The sequence below is a fragment of the Leishmania donovani genome, chromosome 3 (assembly GCF_000227135.1).
Source record: "Leishmania donovani BPK282A1 complete genome, chromosome 3".
Lineage (NCBI taxonomy): Eukaryota > Euglenozoa > Kinetoplastea > Trypanosomatida > Trypanosomatidae > Leishmania > Leishmania donovani.
This window is the reverse complement of record NC_018230.1, coordinates 306,331-321,825: the sequence shown is the minus strand read 5'-3', so window position 1 is coordinate 321,825 and position 15,495 is coordinate 306,331. Positions and strand designations below refer to the sequence as shown.

Here is a 15,495-nt window from a genome sequence, read left to right as displayed (position 1 = left end):
TCACCGTCATCGCGGCACAACCGCGGTAATCTTCTGCAAGCACAGGTGTTACGCATCCAGCAGGAACAGCGTGCCAGGGCCGCGTGCCAGCACTCGTAGCAGCTGTAGCAGCAGCAGGCGCCACCAACGGCCCTCCTCAGTCGGCCCTGCCGGTCCCCACCCCCCTCTTCTCCCTCTCCGTCCTCCTCGCTCTTAGTTCAGGAGTGCCCGTGCGTTCTTCCACGTTGTATGCGCGCGACGTCGCCTCGGCGTCGACACTGCGCGGGAACCGTCCGCCGAAGCCGAAGCGAAGCGAAGCGATGGCGACAGCAGCAGCAGCAGCAGCAGCATCCATGTGCCTGTGCGAGCAGGCGCCGGCACTGTAGTGTCTGCCCCTCCTCCCGTCACTCCGCGGGCCCTCACCCTACGCATCCCCGTCCGTCCCAACCTCCTCCTCCCTTGCACATGCGCCAGCCACCCGGGTCAAATCATCCCTCGCCTCTGTTCGCTGAACCTCCTCGTCCCGCTTCTTCTCTTCCTCCAGTCCGTCAGCCCTCACCAGGGGGCACCGTTGCGCCGTCGTCGCCATCGCTGCCACAGGGCACCACCATCGCGGTCACTGTCGCGCACAGCCCATAGAGGCGCACATACGTAGAGAGACGGACTCGCCGCATCGGTGCTGAGTGGCCCTCACCCCCTCCACACCCTCATTGTAGAGCTGTACTGCCGCGCCAACGCAGGCATCGAGAGAGGACCGCATGTGGCACCCCAGCGCCGGGGCGGCTGCGGCGGGCTACCGCGACCCGACCACGCTGCTTGCCGAGAGCGTCTCCTTAACCGTTACCGGGTCCGACGAGAGCGATGATGACTACCGCACGTCGCAGGGCCTTAGGAAGGCTGCGCCGGGAAAGCAGGCGGCCACCAGCCGTGCGCTGACCGGCAGCAGGCGCACGAGCTCCGACGGGGAGCGGGTGCAGCGGCAGCGTGAGCTGCAAGAGCATCGCTTCTTCCGCAAGCGCGGCGCTCTGGACTACCGACACAGCGTCGTTTTCTCGCCCGCCGGCTGTGAGTCGACCGGAGGACGGGGCAGTGGCGGCGCCCTGTCAAGCGCGGCCGTGGAGGCCGTGCCCTCCCCTCATCCGCGACGGCAGCGACAGGGCACCGCCTCGAAAAGCGGCTTTGCCGCCGACGAGCCGGACGAGCACTGCGTGCCGGAGGAGCTTCGGGCGTGGTACGTGGCGAGCAACAGTGCGGTGCGCGTGGCGAAGCAGGCGAAGGTGCGCCACTCCTCCACGCGCGCGGCATCGGCGGAGCCGGGGGACTCGCGCGCCGGAGACGAAGCATCCGCGCCGACGGACGCGCTCACTGATCGACCCGAAACGCCAGGTTTGGCAGATGACCGCAACCACGGCGAGGGCCGCGTGTTCGGCGACGTCGTTGTCCGCCCATCCATCCGCAGCGGCGGTGCCGGCACGACATCTGTGAACGTCCTGCAGAGCCACGCTGCCCCACGCGTGGGCGGTGGGGCGCATCCACCAGAAGGCGGATGGGTTGGCGCCGCGGCAGGTGCCGGAAAAGGGCAGACGCCGGCCTCCGCGACAGGGGCACAGGCAGCCGCATCGCTCTCCTCCGGGTCGGGTGTGACGCCCGAGTCCATCAGGAAGGGCAGCGCGACCGCGGCAGCGGTCACGGACGACGCAAACGTGGAACCGCACGCTTGGGGGGGGCGGCCGCCTTTGCGGGCTCACCGCTACGTCGAGCAGCCCAATGGCCTTTTCATCGACCACGCGCGGCATGCCGACCTGCTGGCCGAGTACGCCGCCGAAGCGGAGCTGCGTTATGCTCAGGAAAGGGAGGACGCCCGTCGTGCGCGGCGGTGGGCGCGCGTGCTCTACGGCCGAAGCAGTGGAGCTCGTCGTGACGGGGGGCGGCGGCAAGACGAGACGACGGCAGTGACCGCCTCGGCGAACGCCAGCGGCACGGCGATGGCGCGCATCGGTTGCTACTGGTTGTACGACGCGGCGACATACCGCCGCCGCTTCCTCTCCACGCTGCGCTACCTACAGCGGGTGCACGTCTTTCTCGGCGCCCTTGCCGCTGGCGTATCACTGCTAGCGCTTCTCGCAATCACGGTGCCCTTCCCTACCCCCTACATCGGCAGCGACGGTGTGGTCGGCGCCGATGCCGGCAGCGGCGCATCTGCCGTGCTGCTGCTCGCACTCTTCGCCCATGCGTCTGCCACGCCGGATGATACCGCCGCTGCAGCGGCCGCCGCGCACGTGCTCCCGGTGCTGGAGCAGGGCTACCCGGCCTTTGCCCTCTTCATCACCCTCTTCCAGGTGTACCACGCCTCCCTGCTCCTGTGTCTGTGCCTCCTGCTCGTCATCACGGGGTACGCGCCGGCGCCGTGGTCCGTGGCAGAGGGATGCTGGATGGCGCAGCGGCGGCGGTGGCTGCAGCAGGAAGACGAAGATGCCGAGCACGCAAGCAAGTGGGGCGGGGAGGCTGGAAAGCGTCGACGACCGGGCGGCGGTGGCGAGTTTCGCAACGACAGCATCGCCAGTAGCGATGGCACCGTCTTCGCCAGCGCCAGTACTGGGGCAGGGTTGGGGGGGCCGCGAGGGCCGTCGAACATGGCGCGCCGAGATGCCGCGTCCTCCAGTAGCGTCCTCGGCGGCGGCACGCGCCACAGTGACCAACTGGACGACGGCTCCCGCTCAGCGCTCTTCGCCACGGGGACCCTGCACCACTCCCCCGACGATTGGCTCAGCATGTCAATGGGCGGCGGCGGCGGTGTTGGTGGTGGTGGCTGGGCGAACAGAGGGGCGTACGGCAGCGACGAGCTGGACTACAGCGCTACGAACGTGCTCTGCGGTAGCCGCGGCGCCACACACGGCCGTCAGCGACTGGACTCGCTGAGATACAGCGTGAACCTTGGCGCAAGCACTGGGCCCAGTGGCCTTGGTGCCACCTACGCCGCGTACGGTGCCACGCTCAGCAGTCTCCCCGGCACGGGAGGCTGGGGGACGCTGGGCGAGGCACAACATACGTTCCCACCCGCCACCATGCTGATGTCGCCGCGCGGACCCGGTGGCGGTGCGAGCCGCTACCACCCGCTGCATCGAAACAGCGAAGGCGGAAATCTCGCCTTCAGCGCAACGACAGACGTGCCGGGGCGTCATCGGCAGCAGCAGTATTGGCTGCAGGGGGGATTCACGCTGCGCGGAGATCATCCGGCAGCGGCACAGCGGGGGGGCGGCGCCGCCGTCAGCCGCGCCCTGGGGGCACCGCCTCTTCAGTTGCACTTTCCAGACAGCACGCTGGAGGGCAGCCTCTCGGCAAACAACGTGTTCACGCGCACTTTCGACAGCATCGAGCGGCGTGCCATGCAGGGGCTGTGCGACGCACTGCGTGTGTTGCCGCGCGTCTTCTGCGTGCTCTGTGCGCGGCGCGGCGACGACACCATCAAAAGCAGTGGCGCCCGCAGAGCCCGAGGTGGAGCAGCGCGGGGAGCTGATGCGCGGCCGCGCTACGTGGAGGGCGGCGCGACAGCGGCTGGGCGGGAGCTGGCCTCATCCTTGAACCCACAGCTCCACCACACTAACCCAGTCCTGCCTGCCTTCCTCTACCTGCACGTCGTGCTTCAGCCGCGGCTCTGGTGCGTGGTTGTGGCGTTGGTGCTGACCGTCGTTGAGATAGCACTCGTCGACGAGCGCACTGTCGAGCTACTCTGGCTGGCGCAGCCGGCGTCGTGGTGGTCGGCGGCCGCCGTGCCATCGCAGCGGAGGACCAGTAGCGGTGACGTGGTCCTTCCTCACGCGTGGACAGTGGCCAACTTCACGCCGACGTCCGCGAGGACGAGCGGCGGCGGCGGCGTCCGATTCGCTGCAGCGGCGTCGGATAGAGCTTTCCTTCCGGGCGGCGCGTTGCCGGATGGCGCCGAGGACACCTCCGGATATCTGTGGTGCGTGCTGATGGCGGTCTACGCGACACGCACGGCGGTGCTCTGGGTCGCCTTCCTGCTGAACACATTTTTCTAGTACGCAACAGTCCGCTCTTCACCACCACCCCTCCCTGAGCCGCTGCCGACATCATCGGCCGTCGAGAGGGAGGGACATAACCTCCACGCAGTGCCTCCCCTGGTGCGCAGTTGCGTGTCCAGTAGACGTCATAGACATGCATAGATGCGCACGTGCACACGCGTGAGGGCGCACACACACGCACAGAAGGAACTGCTCACTGTTCCTCATCAACAGCATCCCGCCAGATGTGCAAGGGTCGCCACGACCGGCAGCGCCACCATTCATGACGGCCACTGCGCCTCTCACCTTCTCTCTCGCACACACACACACATATACACGCGTTGCACGCTGGCATCGCCCACCCCCACCCACCTCTCACACTGCCCACTGGGGTGTCGGGCGCCGGAGTGCGGCCCTGAGGGAAGGTGGAGATGCACCCAAGGGGTGGCAGCCAACATGATAGGGGGAGCGGCTATGAGCTGGGTGGGTGGAGTTCGAGGCAGAGGCGGTGCCGAGAGGACTGAGGCGGCCCACGAGCGGTAACGCGCGCGTCTACGGCTGCTTGGCACCACGCGATGGGGTGCTGTGGGGCAGGGCCGGGTGGCTCGCGCGGCGTTTGAGCTCCTGGTGGGATGTATGGCAGCGAGACGGTGTGGACACACCGTGGTGATGTATGTATATAAGCTAGCGCGCACATGCGGCCACGTGTGCGTGCCTCCAGCAGCGCCGGTTGATGCTCCGGAACCCTCCGCCCCTCCCTCTACTTTCTCTCGCCACTTCGCTTTCACCTTCCTTACCTCGACCAGAGTCTCTGCCGCTCGTTTTCCTGCTCTGCCGGCGTGGCTGATTCTGTGCCATTACCGGCTGGTGTCTCCTCCGCCTTTCGACACCCACCACCACCACCACACACGCACACTCCACTGCGACAGCAACCAGCCTCTGCATCAACAACACCGTCAGGGTGTGCTTTCACCGGCTGTCACAGCCATCTGCTCGTCCACTTCTCTTCTCCTCACTTGCTGATCCGCACGGAGACAGCACTCTGCTTGAGCAGAAGGTGGCGGTGCTGGTGCTCGCGCTCGTGATCTCTCGTGTGTGTGTTCATCCTTGTTCTCTTGGCTCCCCCCTCCATACATATACATATATAGGTACGCCCTGTCCCATCTCTCCTCGCCGCTAGCGCCCCACACCCCTGTCTGTGTGTCTGTGTGTGTGTGTGTGTGTGTGTGTGTGTCCCGCCCTGTAATCGGCATAGTGCGCCATCAAGGCCCCACCTGCATACCCACCCAACGGCCGCTGCGACACGTTCACATGAGCGAGGCGAGTGCGTCGCCCGCCGCGGACGACCAAGAGGGTGTTACTCAGGGCGACGGCGACGACAACCACGGTCGCCTACCGCAACCGCAGCAGCAGCAGCCTCACCGACGTGATGTTTCATTCCTCATGTACGGCAGCCAAGCACTGCAGCAGCACATGCAGAGCCGAACAGGAGGGGCGTTGACCGTGAGCCCACCAAGCCCCGGAGACGTCGGTCTTGAGTTGCCTGTGCGGCCCCGCCTGTCCCCCTTCAGCACCCCGACATATTCCGCGACGACGCGCACCCTGGCAGACCTGCAGGTGTGGCGCTGCGGCGTTAGCGGCAGAGGTAGTGGTCGCGCGCGCGGAGCGTTTGGCGCAGCGGACGGCGGCAGCAGAAGTCGCGGAACAGGCTCGCTCGTTTCCGCGGCATCGGAACTCGCCACGCATGCGCGGTGCGGCAGCAGTGGCGCGTTGGAGGCAGCGGCGCTCCCCCAGAACCAACCACTGCGCCATCGCCTAGGCACGCACTCGCGGTACGGCAGCGTCTGTCTCGCCTCGCCGACCTCGCCATCCACGGCGAAGAGCAGCACGCAGAGGTCGCCAGCCGAGACGGCGCGGTATGGCAACGCAAGTATGTCTGGCACCGCGGGTTTTAACGAGCACCTCCCAGCCGAAGCGGCGCAGCGCACACCCGTACACGTCAACGCTAGCCCCACCACCACCACCACATCGCCGATCACCGCGGGAGCCGGGATTGATAGAAGCAGTCAGCGCGTCTGTAGAAAGCAGCGGAGCAACCCGGTGGGGTTGACGGCAAGTGCACAGGCCTGGCACTGGGGTGCGGCGCCAGTGGCTGCGGTGGCCTTCCAGCAACAGCAGCAGAAGGGTCGCGGCCGTCAGCGCCGCGCCGTCGCCGCTTCGAGCGAGGGGGCGCTCGGCCGCCGGCGTGGCGGCAACGTGCCAGCGCCGCTCTTCTCCAATGTTCCGACGACCGCGGCAATGGGCGCGGCGGTAGCGGCCCGGGCGCATAAATCAGCGTCGAACCCGAGCACGTCCGTGAGTAGTCCAACGACCAAGGTGCAGCTGCGGCGCACTGCGCCGACGTCTTCCACCTCTGGCCGCACGGCCGTCTTTCCATCCCCACACGCGACGCCGATGTCCAGCGGTGGGGGCAGCTTGCCAGACGCTGAGTCTCCTGCAGCGCTGGAGTCCTCACCGGCGCAGCTCCTGAGTGGCAGAGGCATGCTCACCACTAATACTCCAACGACGGAGCTGAAGCGAGCTCTCTCGCATACCAAGGCAGCGCCCATGTCGCTCGCGAGCAAGGTGTCTGGCGAGGACGCGCAGGCTCCGTCCGAGGCGACCACGGCCGCGACACCATTCTCCACTTGCGCACCTGCACCATCAGCATCAGTGTCGGCAGGTGCCGCGGCCCCTGCCACCTCTTACGATGCGGCACGCCGCCTTGGTGTGCGGCACACTTTCGCCACGCTGGATCCTACGGGCACGGTCAGCTTCGGGCCGGCGACCGGCGACAGTGCCGCTGATGGCGCAGAGGCGGAAGATGATATCGTGGCGGCCGATGCAGCAGGTCAGCAGCACTTGGTGGCGACGGGCCAGCCACAGCACAGTGACGACAGTCGCGGCGATCTTCCACGCGTCACGAGTTTTGCATCGAGGGAGGAAGGCAGCATATACAGCCTCGTCGACTCACATCAGACTTCCGAACACACATGCGCGCTCCCGGCCTCCGTCACCGACGAGGACATGGTGGAGGCCGCCGCCGCCGCCGCAGCAGCAGCAGCAGCAGCAACAACAGGCACGGCGAGGGCCTTCAGGACGGAGGCGCGTACGACCCTCTATCTGCAGGGTGTCGACGATGCACACATGCAGAAGGCACCGCAGTCCCTCGACATTGATCGCGCGGCGGCCCTCGGTGGCGCCTCTTCGCAGTCCCGTGCGGCAGGCGGCGCCACCGGTGGTGCGGTGGCTTCCGACTCACTGGAGGAAGAGGCTCTCCTGCGACAAGGCTTGGAAACTGGCGGTAGCGCTGGCATCAGGTCGGTGAATCGCGCAGCGATGCTGAAGCGCTCGCTCACTGCCCCGTCGTACCTGATCGGCATGAGCTCGGCGACGGCGTTGGGCGGGCTGCTTGGCAACAGCACGGCCACGTCTCCGCTGTGGCCGAAACAGCAACAGCAGCAGGCGAACAATTCCGGTGTGCTGAGCGCTACCGCCGCTCTGGGCCAGCGCACCACCAGCGTCGCCAGCAACTCTTTCTGGAGCTCAAGCAGCGCCAACATGAACGCCATCAGCAACAACAGCATCGCCGGCATCGCGGGCGGGGTGTCAGCTATCAACGTTGGTGCAGGAAGCTTGGGCACCTTCGTCAACTCCTCTACCCTCTTCTCTGGCAGCTCCACGGTAGCCGGCGCCTCCACGCTGCGCGATCCCTTCGCCGCGTCCGTCGTCATGCAGCAGAACAGGTCCGCGCTGATCGCTGAGCTCAAGCGGCGGCGACATCGGCTGCACAAGCAGCTGGAACTGTTGCAGAAGGAGGCGACGGCGCGCAACATCTTCGCCCTCGTCCGCGCCAGCAACGCCTCGCAACTGCAGTACCTCCTGCAGGAGGGACTGTGCAATGTAAACGACCGCGACTACAACGGCTGCACCCCGCTGCACGTGGCGGCCGGAGAGGGCAATCAAGCCATTGTGCGCGTGCTCCTCTCCTTCGGTGCCAATGTCGTGGCTGTCGACAACAACGGCCGCACGCCACTCGACTGCGCCGCGGCGAACCGGCACAGCGGCGTCGCCCGCTATCTGCTCACTGTAATCCGCAGCAAGCACCTCATCCAGGACGGCGGTGACGGTGCTGTCACCGGCAGCGGAGGTGACGATAGCTCACCTGCGACCGTGCGAAGCGCAAAACGGGCCGCAGATGAGGGCTCTGCTGACATGAGCGCGTACCCGAGCTCGTCTACCTCACCCATCGGCCACTCCTCGGCGCAACGGCGCAACTTGGACAGTGCCGGAGGCGTCCTGCCTCTCGGCAACTCGCCGGCAGGCTCCCTCACGCTGTGCGCCGGCACCGCTACACAGATAGACACCTCCGTGCAGTACCAATCTGCATCGTCGGGGTCGTCGCTCATACAGTCGCCGGGGCTGCCCCCACCTCCCTCCCGGCAACCGCAGCAGCAGCGGCACCCAGTCTCGTTGTCCTCGGCTGCCTCCACACCGTCGCCCTCCAGGCCCTCAAACTTGAACCGGTATCCTGCCAAGGCCACCGCCTCTGTCACCACTATGGACGCGGAGAGCTGGAGCGACAGCGATGTGCCGCCGCACGCGGTGGGGTGGGGCATCCACTCTGCCCCTGCAGAAGCGGCCGCCGCCCGCTCGGCGCCGAGCCAAGCATCTGTGGCTGCCGACACGACGGCCGCCAGCGACGCGCCCCCCGCTGCGACACCGAAGCCGCCGGCTTGGCTGACCATGTACGACACCAGAGTCCCTGCGTCGCGATCGTTGCCGCAGCGCCTCGCGTCACAGCAAGAAGCAAGGGTGATGGCGAATTCAGCGGGTGCCTACAGCACTCTGACGACACACGAGCGCTTGGCGTCCATGTCGACCCCGCGATGGCGGCACAACAACATTCCCCACGGCAGCTCCCCGCAGAGGCCTGTGTTCCTGTCTTCGCTAGACTCGACAGCAGCCGCGCACTCTCGCGGTCTCATCGCGGCGGAGTCAAACGCAGGCGCCGCCACAACGGCGCCCTCCTCGCCGCCCTTCAGCAGCAGCCGCAGTCACGAGAGCACGGCGCCGCTGCCCATCACGCTCGGCATAAACGGCCCCGCCACCAGTTTTGGTAGCGGTAGCGCCAGTGTGGGCGGACATCTCCTCGAGCGGCACGTCATGTCGGCGCCGACGTACCTGGCGGATGCGATGGACGAGTGCAGCGGCGAAGGCACGGGCCAGGCGGCGATGCAGCAACCGCCATCACGCACGCACTCTAGCACGTCCCTCATCACGACTACCGCCGCCACTGCCGCGGGTGCGATGGCTGGCTGGCACGACAGTGATGAGCCGCTCGCGGACACCAATGCCGAGGGCATCTTAGATGCCTTCCTTGGCCGGCGCGGTTACTGCAGCACGCATCGCCGTCGCATGCAGAGCGAGAGCGGCAGCAGCCCCCATGGCGCCTTTGCTTCCGCGTCGTCGGACTGGTTGCGGAGTGGCAGTCCACCCATACTCTCCGCGGGGGAAGACAAGCAGCAACGCAGCCGTAACGACTACAACTTCAACGCGACAGGAAGCTTTCCTGGCGAGGTGCCCAGCAAACTCTGTCCTCCGCCAGCGCCGACGGCGGCGACCGGCGCGGCGACAACGGCAGTTGCCACCCCAGCAACTTCGGCAGCAGCGTCCGGCGGTGGTGCGCAGCAGCGGCACATGCTCCTGCGTCCGCCGCGGCGTCCAGACAGCCGCTCCCCAGCGGCCGAGCGGGGAGGCGCCACAACGACTGCGGATGCGGTCGCCTGCCCCATGCGCATCCTGCACCCCTTGCAACTTCTTGGCGTTGACTCGCACGAGGAGTTGAGTGGCTATCACGGCCGCGCCGCCACGTCGATGACCTCATCGACGACCGCGGCGACGGCCGCCTCCGGTGGCGGCTCGCCGCGTGGCGCCGGCGCGGCGAGCAGCAGCCTTTGCGACATGGGCCAGCAGTCGTTTGAAGAGCATCACCACCACTACCGCCTGACCGCGTTCGGCGTGCTGGGCAACCAGCAGCAGCTGAGAGGCAAGTACTCCTGTGACGGGCACTCGACGCCGCCGCCGCTGCTTCAAGCGCCGCGTGCCGTATGCGACCCAGCCAAGCTAGAGGCCGCTGTGGCTGAGCCTGCCTCACCAAGCGGCGGCGGCGGCGGCGATGGCGGCAACAGCAGCAGCGCCATCACGAAGAATGGTAACAGCGATGTAACGTCATTCTTCTCTGTCCCCGTCGTAGCGGCCCCGTCTTCGTCGAGCAACGCCACTGCCGTCCCTGCCGAGACTGCCAAAGTCCTGGTAGCAGCATCAGCGGCGGCACCGGCGGCGGCTCCGACGGCCGGTAGCCACACAGCCGAGGAGCAACCCTTCCTGCAGGAGATGCACCACGAGCTGGTGGAGCTGGCCGCGCTGCACCACTCGAGCTACACCACGATCAGCGACACGGTCTCGGTCATTGTGTGCATGGTGGGGCTGCCAGGGCGAGGCAAGAGTTTCATCAGCAAGCGGCTCGTGCGCTACATGAACTGGAAAGGTGTGCCGTGCAAGGTGTTCAACGCCGGCAACTACCGGCGGCAGCTGCTCGGGGTCGAGGCCACCGCTGGCGCGGACTTCTTCAATCCGGACAACCCGCAAGGAGCGCAGCTGCGGGAGCGCATGGCGGAGCTGGCCTGCGAGGATCTCGTCAACTTCATTGCCTCCCACTCGCTCGCCGTCGGTATCCTCGACGCAACGAACACGACGCGCAAGCGACGGGCGTGGCTGTCGGACTACTTCCAGAAAGAGGCACAGCGGCATGCGGTGCCGTACCGGCTTCTCTTCATCGAATCCGTGTGCACCGACGACACCATCGTCACGGAGAACATCTTGCGCAGCAAGTGCGGCAACGATGACTTCAGGAACCTCAAGGACGTCAGCGCCGTCATCTCCGAGTTCCGCAACCGCATCTTGCAGTACGAGAAGGTTTACGAAACGCTAGAACCCGAGGAACGGATGCCGTACATTAAGATCGTCAACGTCAAGCACCACGTCATACTGCACCGCGTGCCGAACGGATTGGGCAGTCGCATCGCTTTCTTCCTCCTAAATCTTCACCCCATCGCCTTCCCGATTTACGTGGCACTGCCCGGCGAGACCGTCGGTGACAGCAAGCACGTCTACGGTGGTGACGAGCGGCTGACGGCCCAAGGCGAGGCCTACGCACTGGCGCTGAAGCACTTCATTCAAGATCGATACGTTCCGCACATGGTGGTGCTGCACGCCACCAACTACTGCGTGCTGAGCACGCTGGCACCGCTGATGGAGGGCGCTACGCAGGAAGAAGACGCCTCTGCGCTGCAGGTATCCAGCAGCGCGAACCAGCACAGCGCGCCGGCGGGGCAGCAATGTGCGGCGAAGGCGACCCTCGCGCCAGCCGATGCGGTCGCGACTACCGGCAGTGGACCGTCGACGCCGAACGCATCGAGCGAGGCGCCGCAGGATCCGCAGCAGCACGGCGGGGGCGTCGCGGAGGAGCAGTCCGTGCACGAGGACAACAGCGACCAGGTAGATGCAGACGAGGAGGACGTAGGCGATGAGGTGCTCTGCGCGGTGCCGGGACTTGACAACATCAACTTCGGGCGCTTCAGCGGCCACACAGCCGCATGGGTAAAGGAAAAATACCCTCGGCTGTCTGCGCTCCTGTACGACGTGGACGACGAAGACGTGGTCGGCGACGCAAGGGCCGGCGCAGCAGCAGCAGGGCAGCAGCACCAGTCACGCAAGGGCAGCGGTGAAGCGGACGCGACTGCATCGTCGGCGCCAGTCGGGAGTGTCACGGCCGCGGAATGGCTCGCGGCCCCCCTCCCGCCGCGGGTACACTATGCCACGCATGAGGAGGCCGTCTCGCACCTGCAGCGCGCCCTGAGCGGTGCTGACCCGCGCCTGTCCTACTGCACCCAGCTACCGAATGGTGAGAGCTGCCGGCAGGTCAACGTCCGCCTGGAGCCGGCGCTGATGGCCGTCATGCGCACGCAGTCCCCCGTGTTCGTCGTCGCGCCGGCCGTGCCAGCACAGGGTATCCTGTCCTTCTTCATGGACGTCATCCCTGAGCTGTCGCCGACCATCCGTATCCCGAAAGGGTGCGTGATCGAGATCGGCGTCAAGGACGGCATCACCGTGCACCCGCTGCTGCCGAACGCGCTGCCGGAGAGGATGACACGCTCCCCGCTAACGGTGCTGCCGGAGATCCAGGACGCCATTCGTGAGGTGGCCGCTGCCAGCTCCATGGAGACGTGCGCAGCGAGAACGTGTGCGAAGGTGAGCGCCCCGACACAGGCTGGCGGTTGCACTGCTGTGGGTGGTGGTGCTGCTGCACTCCTCAGTGCGGTCGCTGCCGGCAGCGAAGCAGGGGGGAGCGTGAAGGGTGATGCGTGCCCGGTGAACGCGAGCGCCTCTTGAGCGGCCATGGTGCCGCCTCTCTCTTCTTAGTCCATGGGGCTGTGAAGGAGTCGAGGCATCCACGTCCGCGCGATGCATTGGTGGCGTCCTGTGCGTTCTTCTCGACCATCCTCGGCGCACTGCAGGGGCCCTCCCCTGTCTTTTGCACGGCGTGTTGATGTTCGCTCCAGCGGTAGCGGTGCTGCGCTGAGTCGTCCTCGATCCCTTCTTTTGCTTCGGCTTGTTGTGCGTGTGTACGTGTGTGTGTGTGTGAGGGGGGGGTGTTGCTTGCTTAACCTGTGATCGCAGAATCGCGTGCCAACCTTCTGCTCTTCTCTTCTCCTGTCCTCCCGCCTTCCATCGTCTGGGCCCCCACTCCCCCTACACCGCCTCTCAGTAAGTGAATCGAAGGATGGCAACGCGTCTCCGAAGGCGTGCGTGCAGACATCGCACACCCCACATGCATATTGCACGCGCACACGGGCGTCCCTGCCAGGGCACTACCCTTTTATCGGAGAGTTGACGCGCAGGCATGTGGGCATGCGTGTCTCCATGTCAAGTGCAGCAGACGCTGCACGCCGCCGCCGGTGCGAGTCGAAGTCGAGGCGGAGCCTGAAACACGGTTCCCCACATGCCCCGCGTGATCGCGCACGCCCTCTCCACCTACACACGCGCAGGAGCACGCAGGCGCAGCCAATCCGCCCCTCTCCCTCCCCCCGTCCCCTCCGTCTGTCGGTCTGTCGCATAGGTCTCTCTTCCTTTGTCTACAGCGGGGGAGGGTACACACGAGCACTGCCCTCTTCAGCGAGCCCACACACGCGCATCGCCACCTCTGACCACCGCCTCCCCTCATAAAAGCGCTCCCGCACACAGCCACCATCATGCAGGTTCTGTCGGAGGCGACCCCTATGACCAACGGCGAGGTGTACGCCTTGCTGCGCCGTCGCCGCGATGAGCGAAACGCGGCGCGGCACCCGCCCTTTGGACTGCAGCCCGTGCTCGCCGACAGCCACCAGCGTGTGGTGGTCGCCACCGGCGCTGCGGCAGCAACCGCGGTAGCGCCATCAGCGGCGGCGTCGGCGTCAGCTATATCAAGAGCAGCGTCGGTGATGAGCCACAGCAGCGTCGGACAGCATAGCGGCAGCAAGGCAGCGCCGGCAGGGGCCATTGAAAGTGCTGCCTCCGCAGCAACGGCGTCGACCGCCAGTATTCTCGCCTCACCTTCCTCCGTGCACCTGGTCGTGCTCCTCACAGAGGTGACCATGCTCAACTACATTGCAAACCACTCCTCTCTGCTGCTTGAATCGGCAAGGCCCACGCCGGCTGGCGTGCGAGCGCGCACGTGTACGCCGCGCGACGTGTATGGGCCTACGTCGGTGTACAGCCGGGTCGTCGGCTCCGAAGGTCGAAGTGGTGCCGCTGTAGGGGCGTCGGCAACGGCCGCGGACTCGCTGTTGGATGCAGAGTTCGTGTCATCTTGCTACGCCAAGTTGGCCTCCCACCGTCCAGGGACACGCGGCCACGTCCACGCCGTCGAGGAGCTGCTGGAGCACTTCGAAGAGGCGGGACGTGCGCGGGAGCGCTTCTACGCGGCAGGGGTGCGCCGCGCGGTGCAGCAACTGTGGCGCCGGCGGCTGTGGGTGCCGGCGGAGGGCCCGTGCCCGCCGCCATCTCCACCGCTCGCAACGACAGCACCGTCGCTGAGCAACGGAAGCGCGCTGGTGAAAGCCGAGCCGGTCGCCGAGGAGGACGTCGACGGCACAGCGGAGGCGGTGCAGAGGTCGTCGCAGGACAAGGTAGCCATGCAGAGCGGTGCTGGAGAAACGAACAGCGACGCTGAAGGTGCGCAGCCCACCAACGCGTCGCATCTGGTGACGCCGCTGCTGCTCGAGCCTACTCCGCTATGGGGCCCAGCGGCGAGGAACGGTGGTGGCAAGGGTAGCGCAGATGGCGGTGCGGCTACCACGAGCACGGCGCACAGTCCGCTCAGCTATCACGCTCAGCTACAGCTGCAGCAGGCGAGTCGGTCTCTGCTGTCGGAGGCCGAAGTGCTTCAACTCGTCGTAGGACGGCCGCAGCGTGCACTGGACGTGTACCGACTGCTGGACGACGTCGATGGCCGTCTGCAGTACAGGGAAGAGGCGGTGAACGCCTTCGTGGAGGCTGTGACTGGCGTCTTCGCCGAATGAGGAGTGCGGGGCGGAAGGCGGAGGTGATGGGCAGGCGCCCAGCACCCCAGAAATGCAACGGGCCGCGCGCGTATGCGTGAGCGTGCATGATGCCGTCTGCCTGCGCCTGTTTGAGCAACTCAGAGTAAAGGCTAAGCCGATGCACGATAAGACGAACAGCACACGTAAAGCACATGTCACGCAACGATGGATGGGAGATGGCGGGGAGGGGGAGGAGGGGGCTCCCCTGAACTTTACAGACGCACCCTTTCCCCACCCACCCCGCCGCTCTTGCGCTCCGACCAGTGCCCTCCACCCTCAGCATGCCTGCGACTCCTGTGCCTCTCGAGAGAGCGCAATGCAGAGTTTGCTTCACCTCGCTCTCCGCGAATGTTCGTGTACTCGCACCTCCTCTCCCTCGCCTCCTCTCTCTCTCTTCTCTCTGTCGTCGTTGCTGTATCGCTGCACACGCACAGTGCTTATCCCTTCTACACACACGCGCGCGTGCGTCCAACACGTATTGAGCCACGCCAAACCCGAAGCCTCCGACGGGGGGCAGGAAAAGAACTACAAGAGCGTCTGCCGCGCACCCCTCTCCACCCCCTCTCCCACCCTCCCTCCGTCCCTCTCCCTCTGCCCCTCCGTCGGTCCCCCTCCACCCCCATCTCCTGTATGCCTCTGTATTATATATATATATATATATGTATGCGTGTGTGCATGTACGTCTCCTTCTGGTTTCCGTGTCTTCTCGCTAACTCGCACTGTCGTATTACGCGGTAGCAGCCTGCAGCAGCTGGTAGCGGTGGTGGTGGCACGAACCCTTGTCATCAGCGCCCGCCCTTTTTTTCGTTTTC

General features: G+C 66.2%; 3 protein-coding genes across 3 annotated transcripts; all 3 read left to right on the top strand.

The window, feature by feature from the left end:
* Window positions 1-737: 737 nt before the first annotated feature.
* Window positions 738-4,019, top strand: LDBPK_030800 (hypothetical protein; the record flags this gene model as incomplete). Its single annotated transcript, XM_003857997.1, has 1 exon — window positions 738-4,019. One exon carries the CDS (start codon window positions 738-740, stop codon window positions 4,017-4,019), a length of 3,282 nt encoding a protein of 1,093 aa, XP_003858045.1.
* Window positions 4,020-5,312: 1,293 nt separating this feature from the next.
* LDBPK_030790 (6-phosphofructo-2-kinase/fructose-2,6-biphospha ta se,putative) lies at window positions 5,313-12,494 on the top strand (the record flags this gene model as incomplete). Its single annotated transcript, XM_003857996.1, has 1 exon — window positions 5,313-12,494. The coding sequence occupies one exon, from the start codon at window positions 5,313-5,315 to the stop codon at window positions 12,492-12,494; it is 7,182 nt and encodes a 2,393-aa protein (XP_003858044.1).
* Window positions 12,495-13,354: 860 nt separating this feature from the next.
* Window positions 13,355-14,662, top strand: LDBPK_030780 (hypothetical protein, conserved; the record flags this gene model as incomplete). Its single annotated transcript, XM_003857995.1, has 1 exon — window positions 13,355-14,662. One exon carries the CDS (start codon window positions 13,355-13,357, stop codon window positions 14,660-14,662), a length of 1,308 nt encoding a protein of 435 aa, XP_003858043.1.
* Window positions 14,663-15,495: the final 833 nt, after the last annotated feature.